Source organism: Tamandua tetradactyla, chromosome 1 (assembly GCF_023851605.1).
Source record: "Tamandua tetradactyla isolate mTamTet1 chromosome 1, mTamTet1.pri, whole genome shotgun sequence".
In the NCBI taxonomy this organism is placed as follows: domain Eukaryota; kingdom Metazoa; phylum Chordata; class Mammalia; order Pilosa; family Myrmecophagidae; genus Tamandua; species Tamandua tetradactyla.
In genome coordinates this window covers 219,159,449-219,185,462 of record NC_135327.1, presented here as the reverse complement: position 1 = coordinate 219,185,462, position 26,014 = coordinate 219,159,449, and the positions used below count along the sequence as shown (strand labels likewise).

General features: G+C 35.2%; 1 protein-coding gene across 1 annotated transcript in view; it reads right to left on the bottom strand.

Moving 5' to 3' along the window:
* The window catches only part of KIF5B (kinesin family member 5B), a 49,147-nt gene that overhangs the window by 16,340 nt on the left and 6,793 nt on the right, over nucleotides 1–26,014 (bottom strand). Inside the window, exons 2-15 of the mRNA XM_077152262.1 lie at nucleotides 24,023–24,110; nucleotides 14,902–14,975; nucleotides 13,814–13,918; nucleotides 13,279–13,327; nucleotides 12,651–12,706; nucleotides 12,473–12,560; nucleotides 12,204–12,328; nucleotides 6,180–6,284; nucleotides 5,876–6,021; nucleotides 4,867–5,015; nucleotides 4,306–4,499; nucleotides 3,338–3,406; nucleotides 1,478–1,684; nucleotides 57–200 (exon numbers count right to left, since the gene is read on the bottom strand). Coding sequence (XP_077008377.1) covers nucleotides 57–200; nucleotides 1,478–1,684; nucleotides 3,338–3,406; nucleotides 4,306–4,499; nucleotides 4,867–5,015; nucleotides 5,876–6,021; nucleotides 6,180–6,284; nucleotides 12,204–12,328; nucleotides 12,473–12,560; nucleotides 12,651–12,706; nucleotides 13,279–13,327; nucleotides 13,814–13,918; nucleotides 14,902–14,975; nucleotides 24,023–24,110 — 1,599 coding nt within the window. The remainder of the gene's footprint in view (nucleotides 1–56; nucleotides 201–1,477; nucleotides 1,685–3,337; nucleotides 3,407–4,305; nucleotides 4,500–4,866; nucleotides 5,016–5,875; nucleotides 6,022–6,179; nucleotides 6,285–12,203; nucleotides 12,329–12,472; nucleotides 12,561–12,650; nucleotides 12,707–13,278; nucleotides 13,328–13,813; nucleotides 13,919–14,901; nucleotides 14,976–24,022; nucleotides 24,111–26,014) is intronic.

The window sequence follows — 26,014 nt, the reverse complement described above, 5'->3', positions numbered from 1 at the left end:
GTAAAAGTATGAGTTGTCTACAGATAATTATATTTAAAATTTGCTATTACGCTTACCTTTACATCATTATTTCCTACAGCAATTCCTATTTCTGCCAGGTCTTTCAGTAAAGATGCCATCATCTCAGCTGCTCGTTTTTTCTGGTGGTTGGTCATTTCCTTAAGTTTCTGAAGTTCAGCATCTATACTTGCTAAAGTTGCCTAACAGAACCAAAAACAAAAGGCACAGTTAAACCTATTAAATGAAAATAGAACTTAAGTACTTATTCAAAGGTATTTCAAGTTTTCTACCTAGATTCGGGAGCCACATATTTTCTGCTTTCATTGTGTTGAACTATCTACTAGATTCTGGGCTAGCTCACAGCTCAAACCTGTAGACCTACTATGCTGTAAAGTAGCTATATTATATTCTATTAAGAGCAGGTTGTGTTAATGTTTCTACAATAAATATTTAAATTAACCAGACATTTTCTCTAATAAGTGAACAGCAATATTGCAAGCATATAAAAATATGCTGAACCCTAGGGTTTATATATTCTATTGCCAATTTAGTGTTGACAGATTTCAGCTTCTCATCTTGGACACAAATATAACTATCTTGAAGACTGCAATAGGAGACCATGGAATGCTGTTCATAGAGTTGTAAGAAAATTCCAAGCAGTAATTAGTTTTGCTAATAATGCAACTACTAAGAGTTATAAAGGTATCTTGAGCTTTAGAGTTTAAATTTTAACTAAATGTGAAGATTAGCAAGAGAGAATTAACTCAGTAGGGGCAAGAAACCTTTTAAAAATGCTATTTCATAGTATTATCTTAACACAGATGAATATGAATAGGAAATAAGTGGGAAACAATGATCATGAGTCCAACTGCAGCTGATGACTAGCCCTAACCCTAAAGCTATAACAGGTAAAAATCACCACCAATGAGGAATCACAAAGATCCTCCTACATCATGCTAGCTAGGCACTGTTCCAGGTGTTGGAAATAAAATGGTGAATCAAACATAAATTACATATCCTTACAACTACTCCAAAAAGTTGGATTAAATATTTTCTTTATTTTTTATATGCATTTTTTTTTTTTTTTTGGTATGGGCAGGCTCTGGCAATCGAACCCGGGTCTCCAGCATGGCAGGTGAGAACTCTGCCACTAAGCCACCGTTGCCCATTCTATATGCATATTTTTTAATATGTAGTTTGAACAATCATCAAATAGTTCTCTCCAGGTACTAGCAGCTAACTTTTCATTTTATATTAGGAATCGCAAACATCTTTTAACATAGTATTTTAATTACATGCTAATAAATCGTTAGGAACTAAAAAGATAACCTACTTCTTCCATCGCTAAGCTTTATAGGAGGAAATGAAGTTGAAACCTAAGTCTCTTAAGAAGTGATGCTATTAGTTTTGGATTTACATAGAAATAAGCAATTTAAACAACTGTTCAAAGTATAAAGAAAACAAAACTATATCTTACTGATTTCTGATTCAGTTCATCACTAAGCAATTCAAATTCCTTGGTTTTGTCTTCAACTTCCTGAGACTTCTGATCATAATTGACAGCAAGTTCTTCTAAGGCCTGTAAAACTTCCTTTACTTCTTCTTTAGAGGCATCGTTTTCTGCCTGAAGGCGATTTAGCTCAGCTTGCATATTATCTTGATCTCTTCTGGTAGATGCTAGAAGCTACATAAAGAATAAAATATCTATGTTCACCAAAGTATACAAAGCCTATTTACTTCACCATTTGCTAAGCACAAAGGGAATGAAACAGGGGTGCTATGAAGTGGAGCAACATTCATTTACTCAGTAGTTTTCCTGCATGTCTACTATATGCAGGCACTGTGCTAGACACTGTGGGAGACAGGAAGGAAATTAAATTAGACTTTGCCTTTGAGAAGCCTAGTAGAAAAGAGGTTAGGTATGTAAATAACCATAATAGAAGACAGAATATGAGATCCATAGGAGAGAAATAAGACTCAATGGATAAAATGCTTGGTAGTATAGGAAAGGGGAGTATCTCTGGAGCGGGGATACTCATGTAGAAGAAGGTGGTCAGGATGGGTAGATTTGAGCCATGTCTATTTATGTATTAGAAAGAATACAGCATTCCAAATCCACTACAGTGTATACAAAAACAAGAAAGTAGTAGATGTTTAGAAGAGTTGCTTAGTTTTTTAGAGTAGAGGCCAGGGATGCTAAATGCACAGGAAAGAAGAACCTCCATAATGAGGACTTACCCAACCCAAAATGGCACTCATATCCCACAAGAAAAAACGCACTAGTTAAAATAAGTATAAGGATGATGTGAACAGGATTAATTTGATGAGTCTGGGATGTGTGGTAAATAACATTCTTACTGCAGTTGTATAATCTTTGTCAAACAAAACAAAAACAACAACAAAAAAAACTTAAGTGAAGAATCATTTTCCAATAATCCCCCAGCTATGCAAATTGAGATAAAATGACAGACCAAACTAAGTAAAAGGAAGAAAAGAAAATGAGGAAGAAATGTGACAGTAAAGATGGCAAAAATGAACAGACTGGATGTGGGTAGAAATGGTAAGGAAATGATTTTGTTCATGTGACATTCTCACTCTTCCAAGTCATACTCAAGTTATACAATTATTAAAGATAAAGTCAATTGGATCAAAAACCAATAATCACTTTAGACCTTATCTTTGTTCATGAGTGAGAATGAAAAACTGTGTTTTTTACATTTCTTCCCTCATTTCCATGTATAAATGAAAAAGGAGTTTCCAGCTCACTGTTATACATAAGCCCTCCCCACTGGATCAATAAGAATTATTTTGGGGAGATTAAGGTGCTAAACAGCATTTTTCTTCAAAATGAGGAAAAGAAAAGACAGAGTAGAAAGTAGTTATATTTTGAAGAATACTAAGAAAAGGTTTCTTCTCCCCTCCAGTTACATGGAACTCAAACTAAAAAACAAACTTAAGAGGACATCAATCTTTGCTTAAATCCATATAAAGTATTGATCATATCCACAAAGAAGCATATACATATTCAAGAAATTTTAAAATATACTCCAGTATATTTTGAGTTCATAGATTTCATCTTTTTTTCTATAAAAGTTTATTCTTAAATGTACAGTAGATCTCAAGACAAAATTTTATTCCAGCAATAGGTAGAAAAAGATATTACAGGAAGGATTCCAGATGTTTTAAATAGGAATGGAATCAAGGGTCACTATGGCCTTAAGCAAAAGGAAGAGTTTACTTTTTTGGCCAGATGATTTCTTCGTATTTTTACGTATTTAAATTCTGATGACAAACTGTAAAGCTTTTATTGAAGCAACATGAAAGGTATTCAACTTGCCTCTTCTTGATCCAACATTTGTGTCTTCAGTTTCTCTACCAATTGGCTTTGTTGATTAATTTCTTCATCCTAGAATTTGAAAGAATCAGGTTGAAAAATAAAATAGATCATAACTAGGTTTTAGTTATTTTCCAATACAAACTGTGTAATTAGACAAGATAGAGTATGAATCAAATGAGAACCAACAAAGTCTCGTTTATGTAAATGAATATTTTTCTAAAAGATTTACCCCTCAAATCAAAACCATTTCTCCAAATTCAACATAGCTATTTTAATCTCTTTTCTTTAGAAAATGTTGAAACAGGAGTTTCTTCCAATATCAATAAACGGAGTTTATGTTTATTATGCAACAAGAAAAAAAGACATTTATGAAAGCCCCTCATTAATCACTTTAAATGCTAAAAAATAACTAACATGTATAAAGCCATTATTAAAAAATAATGGCCACATAGCCACCTCTGCTTAAACAAAACAAAGACTGGAATTGTTATTTTCTTTACTGTTCTTGTCCTTGCCTTCCTTTTTATTCAGTTCGTAATTTGATACTTTTCACAGTACTGACATTTCTGATATAAGCAAAGCAGGAAGACATTATTTTCACTCTACTCTGTTCTTTCCATAGAATCTCTTGTATCATCTTTTACTAGGTTCCGAAGACCCCTGATTCTAACAGGTCATTTCATTAAGGCTCTCCAATGACCCAATGCCACATTTCTTCTAGAAAGTTATCTTAGCTTAAAAAAGAAGGTGGGGGGAGGGGTAGGGGAGAAACATACAACCCACACAGTTTCTGCACAGAAGTAAACTTGATGGAACTGTGATATTATATTTTCTGCGAGTGTTAAAAGTTTAACAGAAACCAAGGAAGATGTAGATACATCACAAGGACCCACAATATTGAAATCAGAAAATAAAAATATCTATGTCAATAATATTCTAAAACAAAATAAGGCATGGGTAATACCTACCTTGTCATCAAGTTGTTTATACAATTTAGCAATTTCTTCTTCACACTTTCTTCTTTCTGCATCAGTAAAGTTTCCAGTAACTCCAATCGTGGCTGTCGGTTTATCATTGGTAATAGTGATATCCTTATCCACTGTGAAAGCTTCCAAATTGGCTTTCTCTTTGTCAAACTGTTCATCAAGAGGCACTGTCTCCCCTAAAATAAGAAAACAGAATGGTTAACAAAAGTCCACATGTCTAAAACTGATTTCATCTTCAATTTTTGTTCCTCTTACCAGCTTTCTCATCTGTTTAACTCATCAGATTTGAAAACTTTGAACTATCTTTGACTCTCCACCACATCCTCTAAATCTAGTCACCAAATCTCTTGCCATTTTTTATTGAATACAACATAATTTAGGCTCCTTGCCATCTCATGACTTCTATAGCTTCCTATAGAAGTTGGCCTCTTGTGTCTCCAATGCTTATTATCAGAGGTCAACATCAAAATTTAATGTAAAATATTGTATTAGGTTTTATTTGATCACCCCCAAATTCCTGAAAACAAAATCTTAAGTTATTACCATTACGCCACCGGTTGAGTTCATTTTCAAGCCACTGAATGGTGTTCCGTAGGGTCTTATTTTTTTCTTTTTCTCTTTCGTACTTCTTTTTCCACTGTTCTGCAGTTAACTCTACATTGACACAAACTGTGTTCTTAATTGTTTTGGCCCTAATGGAAGTAATTGAAAAAAAAAAAAAAGAGAAGGATGGGACAAAACATCTTTCTTCTTGATTGACATCGATATTTCTATGTAGAGTGTATATATAGTTAACTATTCTTGTCCAGTTATCGTTTAGACTAAATACTGAAAGCTATATAATCAGTATAATGCTTATTCACAACCCAAATAAATTTGAGTCAGCTCCAGAATCTGTGAATGGTTAAAGAATATCAACAACCTATTAAGAATTTTATTAAGAATAAAATTTTATTAAGAATAAAAACCAAAAGCCTGTATTTTTCCAAATCATCTGCAAGACTGAATTAAGAAATTGTCACTGAAAGTCAAAAATAAAGTCATTATTATTATTATTATTATTTTTTTTTACATGGGCAGGCACTGGGAATCGAACCCGGGTCCTCGGGCATGGCAGGCAAGCACTCTTACCTGCTGAGCCACCATGGCCTGCCCTAAAGTCATTATTATTAATTTTTCTAAGCTAACCATCTCACATAAATTGATTGAACCTATCATATATGTCAATAGCCTTAACAGGATTATTTATCTGGCTTATATTTTATTATTTGATTCAAATGCTATTTTCTTTAGTGGTAAATTAAAGCTTCTCACATGAATTTGATTAAAGTAACATTTGACTTTAATATGTATTAAAAATTAATTCAATCCTAAACAATCTAAAAATAAGGTCTTCCTTGAATTATGTCTTTCAGTTAAAAAGCAGTGTGGCTGGCACACTAACAACATACACTAATTTAAACAATATCTATTCGACATTTTCCTAGATTTAATGAAATAAACATAAGGCCTGTTTTCTGTTTAGGATTTGCATTTTTTTAAAACAACAGACCTTTGACCAAATAGGAGTGTAGATTTTGTTTCAGACTCATTGTATGATGATGGAGAGCAGCAAATTACGATAGTGGTTCTACAGTTGCCACCTAATGAATCTTGAAGGATTCGTGTCATTTTACTATCTCTATAGGGAACGTATGTCTACACAGAGAAAAAAGAAAAAAAGAGAAAGAAAAAAGATTAATTATCCAAACACAATTAATCTTTCTCTCACACATGTCCATCCATACACACACATATACCTATATTTAAATAATCCCTCTGAAAATAACAGGTGAGTAGAAGACATGCATACTCACACTACCCTCAGCCAAAGCAGAAATGACATTTCCAAGAGCAGAAAGTGACTTGTTGATGTTCTTAGCTTCATCCAGCACAGCACCTTCAGCTCCAGTTTTACTAACCTATATATAAGTCAAAAGAATGATAAAATTGTATGTTTAAAATAATTTCCTTTATATATTTTTTAAAAAGTTCAGAGGTCAACAACAACCAGGGAAAAAAGAAAAAGGTGAACTACTTCACGGTATTATTTCCAAAAATTGTTTTAAGGTATCACTATTTCTTGAGTAGTACTCTGTTGAAAACTTTGGTCAATCAACTAGTTACATAAGAAGGTGGTTAAGAAGACATTAAATTTTTAGTTTGAGCTCCTGAAAATAATCAATTTATCAGTAAATTTTTCATTCATAAATCTATTAGGTTTATTTTGATACATTAAGTAAAGAGGAACCTTTTAAAATTTGCCAAAGCATAGTATAGTTGATGCTATAACTCAAAAACAGACACTAAGTTAAAAAATATAAATAAACTTGGTTCATTAAAAAATGTGAAATATCTAAGTATGTTTTAGACAGGTTACAATAAGTTTGCAACACTGGCTGAAGAAATGGTTTCTTAGAATTCACAATAATAGAGAAAGACTTTGAAAGATACATATAAGACCTGTGAGTGGAAGGGAAAACGTACGTCATTCTAATCAGAAGAGCACTTACAAAATAGTGAAAATGACCACGTGTCAGTATTTAAAAAAAAAAAGAACTTATTTTGATATAAACTAGAAACAGATTGCATAGGACTGTAATAATGAAATAATCATCCAAAGGGAAAAACAATACAACCAAATGAGAAATGACTAATGGATAGTTGCCAATTTTTAATAGGAACCCATTGTCAATATGGATGAAATAGATATAAAAATTCAGGAAGGGAAACCTAATAAAATTCCCAACACTGGACATATACTGAACAATTTCTCAATAAAAAGCATATCTTAACTTCTAGGAGGAAGGCTGAATATGACAGGTTGAGTTCACCTCTACTTCAAGGAACAGCTAGAGAAGAGATAGAAAAATGACTGGGAAAGCAATTCCAGGGTATAAGTGACCTGAGGGGGTCTTTTACACCACATAGGGAAGCCCTGGTTGCAAAAGCTGAGGAAATGAAACACAGACAGAGAACAGATGACCATTCAGCTAGGGCAAAGAGCCTAATGTATGCCTTTCCAAATGGAGGCCCAGAGCCCTCAGGAATGCAGGGTGGGAGATGCAGAATAGAAAGCAAGCGAAGCAGTGCTCCTTGAACCTTCTACACCTAAGCACGCCACCCCTGTCCGGTGACCAGAAACACTCCCCATCCCAGGAATCTGAACCCTGCCCCTGCCCCACCCACCATGCTCCAAGCACTCCTGCCTTGACCCCACACACTCACGCATCCCTTTCCCACCAATTCACTCTACGGGCACTGGCACCCGCTCACTCCAGCCTGACCTACCTCTCCTATGCAAGCGCATACTCTTGCCCCACCCCTCCAAGGACCCTCGCCCAGCGCCTCATCCCCTAACACCAGTTCCCTGGCACGTGCAGGTGCTCACCTGAGCATCCAGGCTACTGGTACTTACCTATGCATCCAGGACACACCTGACCCCAGCCCATGGCATCGCACAAGCCATCCATTCTGAGCTCTTCACACGTGTACATCAGCGTCTGGTGCCCCCAGACCTATGCACACGCACACCCAGGTCCTGCATGTCCCAGCACCCACGCATCCGCACCTGCTCCCCTAGCCCCACATGAGTGCACCCTTCCCTGTCCCACAACTCTAGGCAAGAGCTCACCCATGCATCCAGGTCACACCTACCCCCAGCCCAGTCAGGTATATCTGCCCCTCGACACCTGCACATGTGCACACCCACATCCTGCCCACCTAGGCACCTACGCATCAGTGCACTGACCCCCTGACCTCTGCACCATGCCCCACGCATGTGTACACCCTTACCCCACATCCTGGCAAAAGTGCCCGAGCTCACGTGTGCATCTGTGCAACCTAGGCCCCACCCTACAAAACCCACAACCTGAACTCTGCCCCTGCACACACGTGCATCCCCATCCTGGTCAATTCTGTAACCCCAACTCTCACACAAGATGAACTCACACACCACCTTCCTTGGGCCCTGCCCTCTGTGCCACAAACCCCACACCCTGATATATATAACCCCCACACTTGATGCGCCCATCCACACCCCATAGCTCTCCTATCCGCCTCCCACTGCTTCCTACCTCTGTGTCCCCCATGCCACACCCTGCTTCTGTGTTCCGAGGTCTACCCAAGCTGCATCCTGTTCCACATGGTCCCTGCACTGCCCCATACCCAGCATTACCAGGCACAAGTGTAGCGCCCCTGACCTATGACACAACCTGTCACTGAACTATTGTGCCCCACCCTACGCCCCATGTCCTGCTCCACACCCATCCCACAAATACAAAGTTTTAGACTACCGAAGGAAATCAATTTCCAAAGCAACCCTATCAAGATATTTCCACGGCTTGAAGACAACAAAAAATCACAAAGCATAGGAAGATGAAGACAGATGCAGACCAGCCCAATGACCAAATGAAAACATCAGAGGAGACACAGTCTTTGGAATAACTAATCAAAGATGTTCATTTAACTCTACTAAATAAAATAAATGGGATGGCTAATAACATAAAGGAAATCAAGGAAACACTAGAAGAGCATAAAGAGGAATTTGAAAGAATGAATGGAAAAACTAGCAGGTATCACAGAGATTAAAGATGATGTAATAATCTTTATCCAGCATATAAAAAATATACTGGAGACATACAACAGGAAATTTGAAGAGGCAAAAAGGTCTGATAGCTTGTACACATAAAGAAATCATACAACTCAACAACAAAACAAACAACCCAATTATAAAATGGGCTAAAGATATGAATAGGCATAAGCAAATACAGATGGCTGAAAAGCACATGAAGAGATGCTTATTTTCATAAGCTATAAGGGAAATGCAGATCAAGACTACCACACACCTATAAGAATAGCTGCTATTAAACAAACAGGAAACTACATATGTTGGAGAGTATGCAGAGAAATTGGGACACTTATACACTGGTGGTTGGAATGTATAATGGTATGGTTGCTACGGGAGACAGTTTGGTGGTTCCTTAGGAAACTAAATATCCAGTTGCCCTATAACCTGGCAATACCACTACTTGGTACCCAGAAGAGCTGAAAGCAGTGACACAAACAGACATTTGCACATTATTCACAATTGCCAAAGATGGAAACAATACAAGTGCCCATCAGCAGATGAGTGGTATATACATGAATCAAATTTTATGCAGCCGTAAGATGAAATAATGTCCCAACACACATGACAAGACAGATGAGCCTTGAGGACATAATGCTGAGTGAAATAAGCCAGACACAAAAGTACAGATAGCATGGTTCCACTTTTATGACTATGGTAAAAGTAAAATCAGAAGCTTATAATGCAGAATGTAAGGGACGTACAGATACACAGAAGCTAATGAGGTTGAACTTAAATGTAAGGGAATAGACAGAAGTGAAGGCAGTTCACTAGAGGTTCTATAACTAATATTACCACACTGAAATGAACAAAATTAAAAGGGGTTATATAGACTCATGCATCTCACTAACACTGCAAATACAAGAAGTTCTTGCACAAACTACTACAAAGGTATCAATCTTGTACAAGGAGTGTGTAAATTCAGTGTATAGTGGGGAAAACTGCTACTGAATGCTATGGGCTATGTTTAATAGTAAAACATTAACAGTACCACGGTAATAACAGGGGTAAATAATGGAAAGAGAGACAAGAGTTAAGGGGAGGTGTGGATTTTCTATTTGGTGAGGGTGTGTTTATTGGTTATTTTTCTCTTGGGAATAATGAAATTGTCTAAAAGTGAGAGTGTTGATGGACTGTTGACTTTTGACATTATACATGCTGTCCACTGGACAGAGGTGGCTGAAGGAAACACTGACTGAGAAGTAGAATGGTTAACAATGGTGTATACATATGATCGAATATTGTGCTGCTTCATTCCTGCTACAAAGAGGAATGAAGTTGTGAGGCATGCAATGTGGTAAATGAACCGGTGAGGCAAAATAAGCCAGAAACAAAAGAGCAAATACTGTATGGTCTCATTCAGAAAATATTCATAAGAAAATAGGAGCCTAGATTGTAAACTCTTATAGCAATCACATTTAGTCCTGAGCAGTAATTGTTATTTTTGGATTCTGAGGGGCTGTTATATCTATATATATAACCTGGTATTTAGAGACAAGAACGAAGCTGATCAGGTTGGGATTTAAGGTAATTCAGAATACAGGGGTAAAGAAGACATTGGCTGTATTTTAGAATTTTACCTACTCTATGAGACCAAAGAAAGGGTTTATTTTGCCAGAACTGAAATTTTTGGTAGCACATAATCTAATTTAACCTGTCTGGACAGATTATTTAAACAACAGAGCCCAGGATAAGAATGAGTGCCTGTAATCTTGTATAGCTTAATGTAATGCCTGGATACATCCCAGAGTATATTAAGCAGATAATCAAAAGGTATTGGCAAAGTCTTTTGAGGGATGGGAAAAAAAAATATGGAACTATTAAACTATACCACTGGGGAAACCCCTGATACTGTGTCACACATTACGGACACTCAAATTAAAGGCCAAACTCTTGATCTTGAGGCTTGCTCATGTAAAGCTTCTGTATGTAGCAGAGAAGTTTAGCCTACCTATAGGTATGCCTAAGAGTTACTTCTGGAGGACCTCTTTTGTTGCTCAGAATTGGCCTCTCTCTCTCTAAGCCCAAATGTGCAAGTGAATCATCCCTCTCCCTTTTTTGTGGGACACGACATTCAGGGATGAATGTCACCCTGCCAATGTGGGATATGACTCTCTGGGATGAGGCTGACCCTGGCTGGCACTGTGGGATTGACAATGCCATTCTGACCAAAAGTGGTAAAAGAAGTGTAACAAGTAAGTATCAGTGGCTGAGTGTGTTCAAGTAGAGTTGAGAGCTATTCCTGAGGCTACTCTTATGCAAGCTTCAGTTAAACATTGCTACCCACCATAGTTTGCCAAACCTCAACAAAAACCGTTCCTTCCAACCCTAAAAGAACACCTAGAGCATTATATGAAATTCTACAAAGGTTTCATGCACTAGGGTTACTTTCCAGAAACCTATAATCTCCAGATGGGTCCTTGGACCAGGTAAGTCCTGAAATGCAGAGGGGCCAGCCTCTCCAGAACATCAACTAATTTCATCTCTCTATCCCATATTATCAACAGTCCCTTCCAATTGAAAAAGTTAGAACGGGAATAGCCCAAATACCCCTAAAAGAGTAAGAGAAGACCAAAGGAGATGCTGAAGTAATGTGGAGAAGGTAGTGTTAACAAATGAATGAGTATGATTGCTGAATTGTTACACTGATAGTTCTTTTAAGTCTCCAGTGTCTCGGAGCAGCTAGAAGTAAAAACCTAAAATTGTAGAACTGTAACCTATACCAAACTCTGAAATCTGTTCTAAAGCTAACTATTGTGGTATGCATTGAAATTTATTGTTTTGTATATGTTATTTTTCATAAAAAAGAAAAAAAAAAGTCGGTCGTAATGATAAATGCCCAGCTATATGATGAAACTGTGAACCACTGATTGTACACTTCGGATGACTATATAGTATGTGAATATATAATATATACCTATAAAATTGCATTAAAACAATTTTTAAAAGAAAAGCACATTTTAAGTCAAAAGTAACATCTATTTGTTGAACTGGACAATGGCCCAAATGGTTATTATATAATAATCTGGAAAAGATATTCAGATTATTATTTAATCATAAAGCACTGGCATCAATGGTTGTAATTCTCAAGTTACCCAAATCCAATTTGATAATTTTCTCAAGATTAAGTACATTAGTGCAGTAAGTACAAATTGAAGCGAATGTTTATGAAAATGCTTAGATATCTACCAATATATATATAGAAAGATTTTACCTTTTCACTACCAGCTAAATCAACCAGATACAGTTTTCCACTCAGTTTTTGTTCCGTTTGCGTGTTTTCTTGTTTTACATTAATAAGAAATATACTGTGACTTCTAGAGCTATGTTCATTCATATCTGCAATGAAATTACATAAACACTATAAACAAATATGACTCCCCCTTACTATTAATTTCTCTAAAGCATTATTTTACATACGACAAATGTAATAATTAATGGTATAAGGATATTTTAGGATTGTTTCATAAATAGTCTACTTACTTGTAACTGCTACATGTCTGTTGGATTTTCCTTCATCTATAGTATCCATAACTTCATCTGGACTACATACAAAACGCTCTGTGCACCCCTGTAAAACAATTTTTTAAAAAACAAGTCAACATCCTTAAAAAGTTATAGGACTCGTCTCAACAATCATTCTCTATTATTTTATAAGTACCTTTACATAGGGAACTCGGTTTTTGTCTTCATGAACTGAAAGGTTGGTCTTTGAAACTGAAAAAGAAAAATAACCCTCTTAAAGTATTACCAACATTAAACTGGCTAGGAAAAAATTTAATTGATTGTTTCCTTCTCTAAATAGCCTAATGAAAACAGGTATTTAAAAAAACATTTTTAAAAATATGAAAATATCACTAAAAGCAAGAACCTGTGGAAATACATTTATATAGAAATCAATAAATAGAGTAATATAGATTTTTAGATCTAGTTCAACCTCTAACATCCACATTTTGTAAATAAGAACATTAGCAATTGTGGTTTAATGGTTTGCCCAAGAAAAATGCATTATGACAGCTAACTGAAGACTAGGACTCAGGATTCAGGTTCTCTAACTTCTGGTCCAATGCTTCATTATTACTTAAGAAGTACTCATAAATATGTGATTTAAACAAGTTATTTTACATTAAAAAGCATTCACTAAAACTTTAAATGGATTTAAAAAAAAATCAGTTTACTATAAATTGAAGTTAATTTCATAAAGATTCTTACACACCTGTCTCATATTTACAACTAAAAAAAGTGATGTGTCACTCAAAAATTCACCAAAGAGCAAGAAGTTAACTTACCATCTAACAGGTCCCGTATTTTATCCAAATATATCTCAAAATATGAAACCTAAAGGGCAAAGCAATAAAAAAGGAAAAAAGATAATTATAAGATGATTTATTTATTTCTTCAGATATTTATTGAGATTTGAGTGCTAGGCACTGCCTAGGCTAGCTAGGATGACAGAGTTAGCCACAAATGAGCCGTAGCTCACATTCTAATGGGAAGAGATAAATTAGCTAAACTGCCTAAATAACTAAAATTAAAAGCAATTTCCTTCATCTAAAAATGAGTCAGACTATTTATAGTAGTAGGAAAGCAAGGCAAACTCTCTTATTTTATAAACAAGGAGGTTAAGGACAAGAGATTGAGGTAAATTGTTTAACGTCATGTACTGGTAAATAAACAAGAACCTAGGTTTATTAACCCTAATGATCTTTCCACCATTTAGCCCACAAAAATGATTTTAAAAATTAAGAAATCAGCATTTATTATTTTTTTAATAGAATTTTTAAAGGTGTAAATTAAAATCTAACTTTTCCCCAAGAAATTTACCTTAATGTGAAATTCTAAATTTTCATCCATGGAGTAAATATAATTGAAAATATCTTGGACTATTCTTGGAATAATTCCCATGCCTTCTGGATCATGAAGTTTACCCTAAACAGAAGACAAACCACACTTCTTAAACAAATTATGAAATACAAATTAAACTTTCAATCTACAATTCACAGACATCTACTAGAGTACAGGATCTCTGTTAGTTTTGGCGGAAATGACAATACAATACTTACAAAACCCCAACCCAATGATTTCTGTATATTGGTACATTACACATAATACTGTATCCAACCACACGGCGTATCCAACTAACTCAGCTTTTTATTTAATCAGATATCCATGCTCATAAATGAACACATTCTCGGAAAAAGTTTCAGTTTTTTCTATATAAATCTGTAATTTTCCTTCTACTAGTCAAATTCACACAGATGCTAGCAATGTCCCTGTTTTTCTGTCTTTATGAAAGCAAGCAGAAGTGACACTAAAATAAGTGGTCATTTACTTCAAGTAGCACACAAAGTAAAAAAAGTAGGTGCTCTTTTACAGTGGAAGAAGATCACAGACTGTTTTCTCAAAGCTAGAGCACTTCAACATCCATAATTAATAGCACTGATAATGTGTGAGTTTTCTTAACAGAGAAGAGTGTTGGGTACTGGGGGATGGGAGAGGGAAGAAAAAGGAGAGGAGAAGAAAAATTAATCATATTGAATTGAACCAACAACATATAAGCATTGAAAATTTCCTATATTATAGAACAAAAGAAAATCTGTTTAATTAAATCTAAAACTGGAAAAATGAAACTTTTTAGAAAGCTAAATCTCCTGTTAGCTCCACATAACCATATTTTGTGGTTATGCTAACTGATAAAACAAAGCTTTATATAATTTCACATATAGGTATCTCTCACTATTCAAACTCAGGAATCGATTAGATTCCAACAGTAATGTTACATTATTAATATTTGGATGAAAGAAAGCAATAAAGAGTAAATAAAAATGCTTAAGCATGATAAAATAATTTCACAATTAATGAATGCACTGTCTCTACTGAACTATACCCAAGTACTGATTAAAAAATGTTACCTCCATTGTATGTGTCTTTCCAGAGGATGTTTGCCCATATGCAAATATTGTTCCATTGTATCCCTCAAGTACATCTAATAGAAAATAAGTAAAATATTTTATACTTCAGGGGATATTTTCCTTAAGCAAGATTCATAAGCAATAACATCAAAGTTGAGTATATAAAAGATTCATAAAGATATTAAAGGCAATAAGAGAATACATTTACTAGAAATCTTAGTGATGATAAAGCAATTTTCTCTCAAGCTCAATTAGTTTCTAGGGTCAATAGGAGACACATTTTAAAATTATAATCATTGCTTATAATTTTCTCATGTCAGTACACACCTCAAATGTCAGTATATCTACATTCCAAATCTCTACGTGGCCAAAAGAATAAATGCTCTACCAATTTACATACAGATTTGAATAAATTTTTACAAACAGATTGTAAAAATTCATTGGTGGACAATTAGTAGCTAGAACTCATATCTTCTTTACTACACTCCCCCAAAATAACATGCCAAGTCCTAACTCAAAATCAAAGTATCTGAAAGTTCCTGTGAACTTACAAATATATATTTTCTAGCCCTTTGCTTACTTCAAGATCCAATGTTAACATTTAACTGTATTTCTTTACTAGGTAAAACGGAAAAATGAGAAAACATAAGAGAACAAGAAGGCACCCTTTTGATTTCCAGTTTTCAGAGACTTCTCTCTTGTTTGTGGTTAAGGAGAAAGGCACTATGAAGTTATTCTAGGAGTCTAAAGTAAAACAGAAGCCGTTTGAAATAGAAGATAGTAAGCAAGTCAATTATTGTTTTATTGATAAAAAAAGACAAATGTGGTTCCATTTGCAAATATGATCTTCAAAGATCTTATTTAGATGAAATAAAATTCAGTCAGGGTAGGTCTTAATTCATATGACAGGAATCATTACATGCAGAGGAAATTTGGACATGGTCAATCAGAAGAAGCCAGGATAAGGGAGATCTCCATGTGACTGATGTAGAGATGCACCAAGGAACCATGAGGACTGTGGCAAGCCAGCACTAGAACTCCACAGAGTCCAAGGAAGATCATGGACAATGGACACCTTGGTTTTTACTTCCAGCCTCCAAAACCACAAAAAACAATAAATTCCTGTTGTTTAAGCCAGCCCACTGTGTAATAACTGTCATACAAACTAAGACAGACTCCAAACATGTGAAACTTCTCTTCAAAATAACTTAAATTTTTAGAAGAGATGCAAAATCATTTTATGAATCACATTTGGAGATAGATGGGCCCTGCAGCACTTCTGTCAACAATTCTGAAACAGTCACCTAGGGAAAAAAGCACTAAACCCCTTCCAATTAACTTCCTTTATAAATTATCTTTCTCGATGTTCATGCCACTCCCCTGCTTAACAGATCTTTTAATCACTCACATCAAAATTAAGCATAACATCCAAATTTTTGTAAGACTTTTAATAGGTCCACAGATGATGTGGTGTAATTACCCAACAACTAACATAATAGGTACTCAACAAATATTTGTAGATGAATGAATGGGTGACTGTTCCAAGATCACGTTAGTAGCATGTACACAACACAGACATATATATATATATAAATATATATACACAAACACATGACACAGCACATTTGTGTCATGAAATTATAATGATATATGAGGGGGTCCTAGAAAAAATATTTATTTGGGAATTCAAGCATAGTAAAATAGAATTTTAAATAATTACAGAGATTGTAGAATAATCTCTGGGTGCAGGAGAAACAACGGTTGATTGGTGATTCCTAAATATATCATGTATCAATAAAGTTATTAACATTTTTGCCAGTTAGAAACATAATCACTTCTCCTCTACCTTCAAATCCACACCTGATTTTACTTTCTATAGCAATCTACCCCACAACATTTTATTATAAAAAATTTTAAACATACAGAAACGTTGAATGAATTTTACAGTGAACAGTGCTATACTACCACCTACATTCAACCATTAGCATTTTATCATTTTATGGTTTTCTTTAATCATCCATCTATCCATCCTTCTTTATTTTAAGTGCGGATCTTTTTAAAAATACAAATACTTATCTGTTTGAAAATCATAGAAGGCATATAAACAGACAAAAATCAGCCTTTTTTTACTTCTCTTGTTTACTTTTTCGGCTCCATCTCCCATTATCCTTTCCCTCAAACCCTGTATTTTATTTGGGTGAACAATATGAAATTGCTGTCTTTGTTGGAGAAAATGGTGAAATTTGACAATTTCATATTGGCTCACCTAACGGTCATATCGTATTATACACCCCCATTCCCACTCTTTTCCTCTGGACATTGGTAGCCCCTAAGTGTCATCTCCCTGCCAGGAGGATACCCCCTCCCTTCTCCTTCCTACTCTGCATCCTTTAAAACTTGTTCAGGCTTTGCTTCTTCCATAATCCCACCACCCAAATAAATCCAGTAGGATTCCCATACTGTGTTCTTCTAGCATCTGAAGTTAATCAAACGCTTCTCCCTGTGTATTATAACTGACAATTTAGTTGTCTTGCCTTCCTCATCAACCTGTGAACTCCTTGTGATTAGGACTGTGTTTAACTCTTAGCAATGACTGGAACTCCGTAGGAACTCAAATGTTTGGTGAACGATCACTAATACACTATACTGTACTTTTATCATAGCATCTTTCTAAAGCCCCTTCCTCTTTTAAAATATATTCTTGTGAGAAACAGATGGAAGGAAACAAGAATGGACAAATATTATTTCTTTCATGCTTTATAAACAGGAAAAATATATTTAGTGAGACAATAATGCATCACCTTCGAAAAGTCACAATCTCTCTGAAATTCCATTTTCTCTACAGTAAAACGTTTGCTTATGAAGGCTGGAGAATTAAAGTAATTATGTAAAATTATTGTGGACATTTGAGAGTTTATAACAGGCAGCCTTAAAGCATTTTTCATGAGTAAATATATTAAATACTCATAAAACACTATACAGCAGGTACTATTTCGATTCCAGATGAAGAAACCGAGACACAGAGGAGTTAAGTAATCTATACCTTCACAGCTGGTAAGTGATGGAGCTCTCTTCCATTCATGTTAAATTTTTATTGTAATACATATAATATAAAATCTCATCTTTTAGCCATTTTCAAGTATAAAATTCAGTGGTGATTATTACATTCCCAGTGTTGTGCTACTATCACTACCATCCATTACCAAAACTCTTCTATCACTCTAAACAGAAACTCTGTACCAATTAAGCATTAACTCCCCATTTCCTACCCCCACCCCACTCCCACCCCCTTGTAACCTGTATTCTAATTTCCAAAGCTATGAACTTGCATATTCTAATTATTTCATGTAAGTGAGTATTTGTCCTTGTGTTTGGCTTGACTCATTTTGCTCACTACGACATCATCAAGGTTAATCCATGTTGGCACATGTATCAGAACATCACTCCCTTTTACAGTTGAATAAAATTTTGTTGCATGTATGCACCATGTTTTGTTCATTCATTCATCTGTTGATGGACACAGGTTGCTTTCACCTTTTGGCTACTGTGAATCTTGCTGCTATGAATATCAGTGTGCAAATACATGTCTGATTCCCTGCTTTCAATACTTCTGTGTATATACTTGTGGGATTGCCAGGTCAAACAGTAACTCTTTATTCACTTTCTAAGGAACTGTCAAACCATTTTACATTCCCGCCAATAATGTACAAGTGCCCCTACTTCACCACAATCCTTCTTGACAGTTATTTTGGTTTTTTTTAATAACAGCCATTCTAGTGGATGTGACATGGTATCTCATGGTGGTTTTGCATTTCCCTAGTGACTAATGATGTTGAGCATCTTTTCACATGCCTTCTGACCATTTTCTTTCTTTTTTTTTTTTTAAATACTTATTGTGAAATATAACATACAAAAAAGCGATAAATTTCAAAGTACATTTCAGCAAACAGTTTTAGAACAAATTTTAAAGTATGGTATGGATTAAGTTTCACAATTTCAGGTGTTTCTTTCTAGCTGCTCTAAGACTCTGGAGACTAAAAAGAAGTGCCTTTTTTTAAAAAAAATTCATTGATAAAACCAAACAACATACAAACACGAACATTCTTAACATATGAACATTCCATGCTTGGTGTGCAGTCAGTGGCTCACAATATGATCACATAGTTGTATATTCATCACCATGATCATTTCTCAGAACATTTGCATCATTCCAGAAAAAGATAAAACTCATACATGCCATAACCCTTACCACTTCCTCTCATTAATCACTAGTATTTCCCTCTACCCAATTTATTTTAACATTTTTTCCTCCAATTATTTATTCATTTTTAATCCATATTTTTTACTCATCTGTTCATACCGTAGATAAAAGGAACATCCAACACAAGGTTTTCATGATCACACAGTCACTTTGCAAAGTTTTATCACTAAAACTTGATGAACTCTGACCATTTTCATATTTTCTTTGGAGAAATTTTCATTTAAATCTTTCGCCTATTGTTTTAGTTTGCTAAAGCTGCTGGAATACAATATACCGGAAATAGAATGCTTTTAAAAAGGGAATTTATTAAGTTGCAAGTTTACGGTTCTAAGGCCATGAAAATGTCCAAATTAGGACACCAACAAGAGGTTGCCTTCATTCAAGAAAGGCTGATGCTGTGCAGAAAACCTCTGCCAGCTGGGAAGACACACGGTGATATTTGCTAGCTTTCTCTTCCAGCCCCTTCAGCAGCTTCCCTGGGGGCATTTTCTTTCATTTCCAAAGTTCTCTGTGTGGGCTCTCAAGCTTTTTCCAAAATGGTTCCCTCTTAAAGGACCCTTGTAAGCAACCCCACATTGAATGGGTGGCGACACATCTCCATGAAACAATAAAAAAGATCCTACCCAGTAATACTGAATGAGGATTAAAGAACATGGCTTTTCTGGGGTACACAACAGTTTCAAACCGGCACACCCATTTTTTAATTGAGTTGTCTTTTTGTTGTTGACTTGTAGGAGTCCTAATATATTCTGAATATTAAACCCCTAACACATAAATATGGTTTCCAAATATTTTTTCCCAATCTGTAGGTTGTTTTTCAAATTTCTTGATAATGTCCATTGATGCGCAAAAGTTTTAAATTTTGACAAGCCCAATTTATCTATTTTTCCTTCTGTTACTTATACTTTTGATACAAATTCTAAAAACCCACAGGCTAATAAATGGTCTTGGAGATATTCCCCTATGATTTCTTCTAGTTTTGTAGTTTCAGTTTTTATATTTAGGTCTTAGAACCATTTTGAGTTCATTTTTGATATGTGTGAAGTACATACAAGTCAGAGTTATGCTCATAGCCATTACATTCTCAAGGAATACAGGATTTAAATATATGACGAGTTACATCTGGAAAAATCAAAAGTGGATACACAGTGTGGACCATCTGGGTCATGAAGCCATGTTGGGAAATTGGGGCATCAATGAAGATGCCTGGCATTCAATAAAGGACACGCATTTATTACAGTGGAAACAAATTTACAGAAATCATCCAGATTCCAAATTCAGAAGAGAATACAAGTGGATAAACTTTGTTCAAATCTATCTAACGAATCTATAAAAAGGGAAAGATATTAGCCATATACATTAATAAAATTATATACTTGAAAAAAATTGATTAAGCAATGCAACCACCGTGGACCATCAAGGGCCCAGAGAGTACCTGCTTTCAAGGTCATTTGTGGCAGGCTGCTCATGCAAATCCCCTCCTCAGAAGAAATCCCAGAGAACCTATCATGTGGCTCAGCCTTGTCTGACTACCAATCATTCCCAATCATGTTGTGCAGGTTTGAAACTGTCCTGTACCTCCAAAAAGCCTTGTTCTTTAATCCTGGATGGGATCTTTTTGATTGTTTCCATGGAGATGTGACCCACCCAACTGTGTGGTGGTACCTTTTAATTAGATGGTTTCCATGGAGATTCATATCTACCCATTCAAGGTGGGGTAGCTTACTGGAGTCCTTTAAGGGGTAACAGTTTTAGAAAAAGTTTCAGTGTTGACAGAACCCACAGAACTTTGGAGATGCAGAAGGAAAATGCCTTGGGGGAAACCTTATGAAATGAGAGAAAGCTAGTAATATCACCATGTGCCTTCCCAGCTGAGAGAGGTGTCTAGAAGCCAGAGACCCCAGCAGACACCAGCCACATGCCTTTCCAGCTGACAGAGGTGTTCCAGATGGTATCAGCCTTTTCTGAGTGAAGGTAACCTCTTACTGGTGCCTTAATTTGTACATTTTCAGCTTTAAAATTGTAAACTTGAAACTTAATAAATTCCTTTAAAAAAATCTGTTCCATTTCTTCTATATTGCATTCCAGCAGCTTTAACAAATTAAAACACATCTTCTTCATCTGATCTGTCTACCCAATGGCTGTCCAATGTCTAATTTGCTATGTATTTAAGTTGTTTCCTGTCCCCACACCTTACCAGGCACCCACCCCCTACTCTACCTTTTTTCTCTCCCCTTAAATCTATGTACTATTGATTGGTAATGCCATCATCACAACCACATCCTTGATTAGACTCTTTTACCCCTCAAGACAACTCCTACTAACTACTACATATAGGCTCCTCCAATGTAGTAGAAAGTATTTGGGTGTAGGTAAAAAGGACAAAGTAATAGCCAGGTGATGCTTTCCTAATATAAATTACAGAGCTAGCATAGAAGCAATAGAAAGAAATCTTCTAACAACAGCTCAAAGTCTAATTTTGCTAAAATTAGAATATCTTTATCTTTGTAGAGTGGTAAGAATTTAGGATACGAGTTTGTTCCCAGTGACAATTATGACTGATTAAGCAAAGAAAATAATTTCCTCTCTCAGATGACAGAGGAAACAAATTAATTGGCAACAACCTTGTGCAGTTTTTAGAAGACCGGGCTAAGGACCATGGTCCATCAAGCATTTTATAAATGATTTAGAACAATAATTTTCACATTTCAATGTCCTTGACACCACAGTAATTATCAAATACACTGGCAGCCAATTTAGGAGGTCCCTAGTAAGATAAATATAAAAACAAAACTCAAAATTCATCAAAAGATAAAATAATAGAAACAAAATTTATACTAGAAGACTTGCATTAATAACTCAAATGTCCAATTACAGAATGGGTTTTAAAGTTGGCTGCAGCAGATGTGAAAAAGATCTATAAATTTAAGTTGCTCATGAGTTCATCAATCAATAATTTTATAAGCTAATGCATTCTTAGGCTGTACTGACAACCAAAAGATAGAGATAATCACATTTCATAATGAACAGATTTGGGAAACTACTCAAAGCTTACAACCTAAGAAAACCCTGCCTGCTGCTCTTTGTGGCAGACATTTACGGAATAACAAGTTCATTGATTCTGTAATGATTTCGGTGTTTAGTTTGCTCTCTTACCAATCCCATTGCTGTTGGAATTCTTGGTGGTTTGAGTGTTCATATAGTAGATGATCTCACAAAAACTCCCTTGCTTCTTAGAACCTCAACCACATTTTTCCCTGATCTTGTTTTTTACTCCTTTCAGATGCCAATTTCCACAGGCATACCCTAGATCTTTCCATTACTGACTACACACTGCATCCATAATCCAATTTCAAATATCTACATCTTATTATTCCTTCTAGGACCCTGAGTCCAACAAACCTTTGACCTCACTGACATATAAACCACTAACCCTATCTATCAGCTTTTTTTCACTGTTCCTCAACTCCTTCATGTCCTCTTTCTCTTCACCACCTTAGATTCCATGGTCTACTATTATCATTCCTCTAACCTCATGTTCAATTGTCTTGCCCTTCTCTTTTTTCATCCACCTGGCAAAACTTCAATCTGGTTAAATCCAACTATTTCAGCAGCTCGCCTCAAGCCGGTCCTTAAGTGCTGCCTGGCAATGTTACCACATTTCTTCAGTGCACTCATTTCTTTATTCCTAGATGAATCAGTCAGTACCTTTTCCTCAGACCTCCTACCCCATGCTCACTCTATGTGATGATTTTGTTCCCTGTATCATGGATAAAATGAAATTAATATGAAGAGAATGTCCACATTTTCCCTCTGTCACGTCAATAAGCCTACTTCTATCAATAAATTCTGCTTTCTCTCCTGTTACTATAATTGTCTGGGTTTCCACCTAATCTCAACTGCTTCATTTTCTTAATGAATTCCAGCCCCTCTCCCCTGGTGAATGCTACAGCAAGAGAGATTTTTTGCCTCAATCTAAGAACCTTTTTTTAACAATTAGAGCTGTCATAAGAATGGAAAAAATCATATCACAAACAAAATTTTGACTATTTAACTGTAAGATTCCATTGTTAAACAGGATTTCTGTTTTAAATGAAATTATGTCCAAACACTCACTTTATACCCTCTCAGTTCTATGGTTTCAAAAAAAGTAAAATTGAAAAATATTCTGGTATAGGTTAATAGTACTAACTCTAACGCGCGCACTTTTCTTACCCTTGGCAATCCCTATTAGATTCTCTGGAATTTCTCCACTGACCACGAGATAAGTCTATCAGAAGGAATAACAGTGGAATACAGGAATGATAAAGACTGCCATTTTCTATTATTTTTCAGAAGCTTTTCTAGTCATTTTTTTTTCATTCTCATGCTGTTTTAATTTTTCTAGAATTGCTATTTCAGAAACTCTTCTGGGAATATCTAACAGAAATGTTATTTCCCAAGCATAAATTTGTAACATTATATAATTTCATTATTTTTCCAAGAGAGTATCACGTTATTGCAGTACCATTTGTCGAATTTTTTTTTTTGGGGGGGGTGGGGACAGACATGCATGGGCTGGGAACTGAACCCGGATCTCCTGCATGGCAGGTGAGAATTCTACAACTGACCTACCCTTGTACTCCATAATTCATATAATTTTAACATCCTTTAATAAACACTGTATATGATTAGATCATGGATTTTGAGCAACCACATATATATTAATTTTTTGACCTTTTAAAATTATTCTTACTATAACAAACTTTCATCTGCAATTAACTTAGAAGGGGCATTAAAATGAAAACAAGAAAGTTAGGTAAATTGGTAAATGTCACAAAATGTTGCTAAATTGTTAAGACAACAGTTAAATATGTTTACCTTTAACAATCTTCTTTGCACAGTCATTATACACTTGCTCTTGAGATGTGTTTGACTGGAACACCCGATCAAATGCATAAGGCTTGGACTAAAAAACAAAAACAAAAGTATTTCAACTATACAAAATAAAGATGAATAGACATTTCAGATCTCTTTTAAAGATGCTATCATATATTTAACCTGCAATATAGGATACTTATTGTGTAGCACTTCAAGTCATTGGCTCTTTGAGTAGAAAGGACCTTAGGAGTCACTAAGTATAAACGCCATAAAATATGAACCCCATAAAAACAAGAATGTCTGTTTTGGTCTTTGTTGTATTTCCAGAGCTTAGTATAGTAATTAGTACGGTAGCCACTCAAATGTTGCTGGGTGAATACAGACTGACAGGTATTGACATTTTCAATACCAATATCATTTTGCAAATAAGAAAACTAAAATCTGAAAAGGTACAAAAGTACAAACCCAGATCTCTGAACTCCAAGTCCATAATTCCTTCGTATTTGTCACTTTTCACTTTACTGTAACAGCTTTTCAATCATTTGTTCATCTAACAAATATTTACCGAATGCCTACTATGTGTCAGACACTATGCTAGAATGGTACAAAAAGACTTACTCTATCTTAGCGGAGTCACATTAGACAAATAATTAAGTGACTAGTATGAAGTTGAAAGAGCAAGATAAAGAACATGCCATGACCCTATTACTGGGTTACAGAAATAGGCAGAGGCAAGATGACAAACACTCACATACTTTGTGGTTAAGAAGGGTAAGTAATGGAGTGACAGGAGTTTGCTTTTTCCAAGATCACTGAAATACAATGGAGAAAATGAGCAAAGAGGGGTACTAATTAATAACCTAGTATAGAAGAGGTGAAGGTACTTAAAGATTGAGGAAAGTTACTAACTTCCAGAAGTATTTGATCGATTTATAGAGATTTGATGACAAGATTTGTAAGATAGAAAAATGTTAAGTGATACCTCTCAGGTTCCCAGCATGCACAATATCATTCCAAGAGGAATAAGGCTGAGGAAAGAAAGAATAAGAGCTCACATTTAGATATGCTGAATTTGAGGTGCTTGTAAAATATCCAAATATAGGTAACTGACTGGATATATACGACTAAAATTAAGAGAAGTATGAACTAAAGATAAATATAGGTGTTAACTTATAAATGACTGCAGTAATGAGGGTAAATGAGATGACCTAGGGTAGGGAAATGAAGTGAGAAGGGTTAAGACTGAGGATGCCAATATTTAGAGGACAGGGAGAAATGACTCAGCAATGTAGATGAACAGTTCTTATATTTTTGGATTCAGCAGCCCTTTATGCTCTTAAAATTATTCAAGACCCCAACAAGCTTGCTTATGAGTTAAACCTACTTGTATTTATTTATTATATTAAATAAAAAAAGAGAATTTTTCAAAATATTTAAATGGAAAAACATAAATCACTACATCTTAATATAAATAATATTTTTATGAAAGATAACTGTTTTCAAAACCAAAAAAATTAGTGAGAAGGGTAGAATTGTTTTACTTTCTATGAATCTCTTTCAAGTTCTTCTTAAGAGAAGTAGCAGGATTCTCCTATTTGCACCTGCAATCAATCTGCTGTAATGTTGTTTTGAAGGAAGTATGAGAAGTATGGCCTCACCCAGACCGTAGATGGAAAAGGGAATATTTAAACAGCCTTTTCAGAGAATTATAGGCATTTTTCTTTGATACTACACCTAAACCTGACAAGTGGTGGGTTCTCAAAGATAGCTGCAATGTAGAATTTGAAATCATTACCAGTTAACTTCTTGCATTTTGTTACATTAAAATTCATTGCTCTATCTTGCATATTGAATGGATCATGTATTAGTCATTTGGAAACTAATTAATTCAACGAATTATGCAGATTTTCGAAACGCTGACACACTTCATTGTGTGTGTGTATGTATGTATATTCACATTCATTTAATATCTGCACAGATCTCATTAATCTT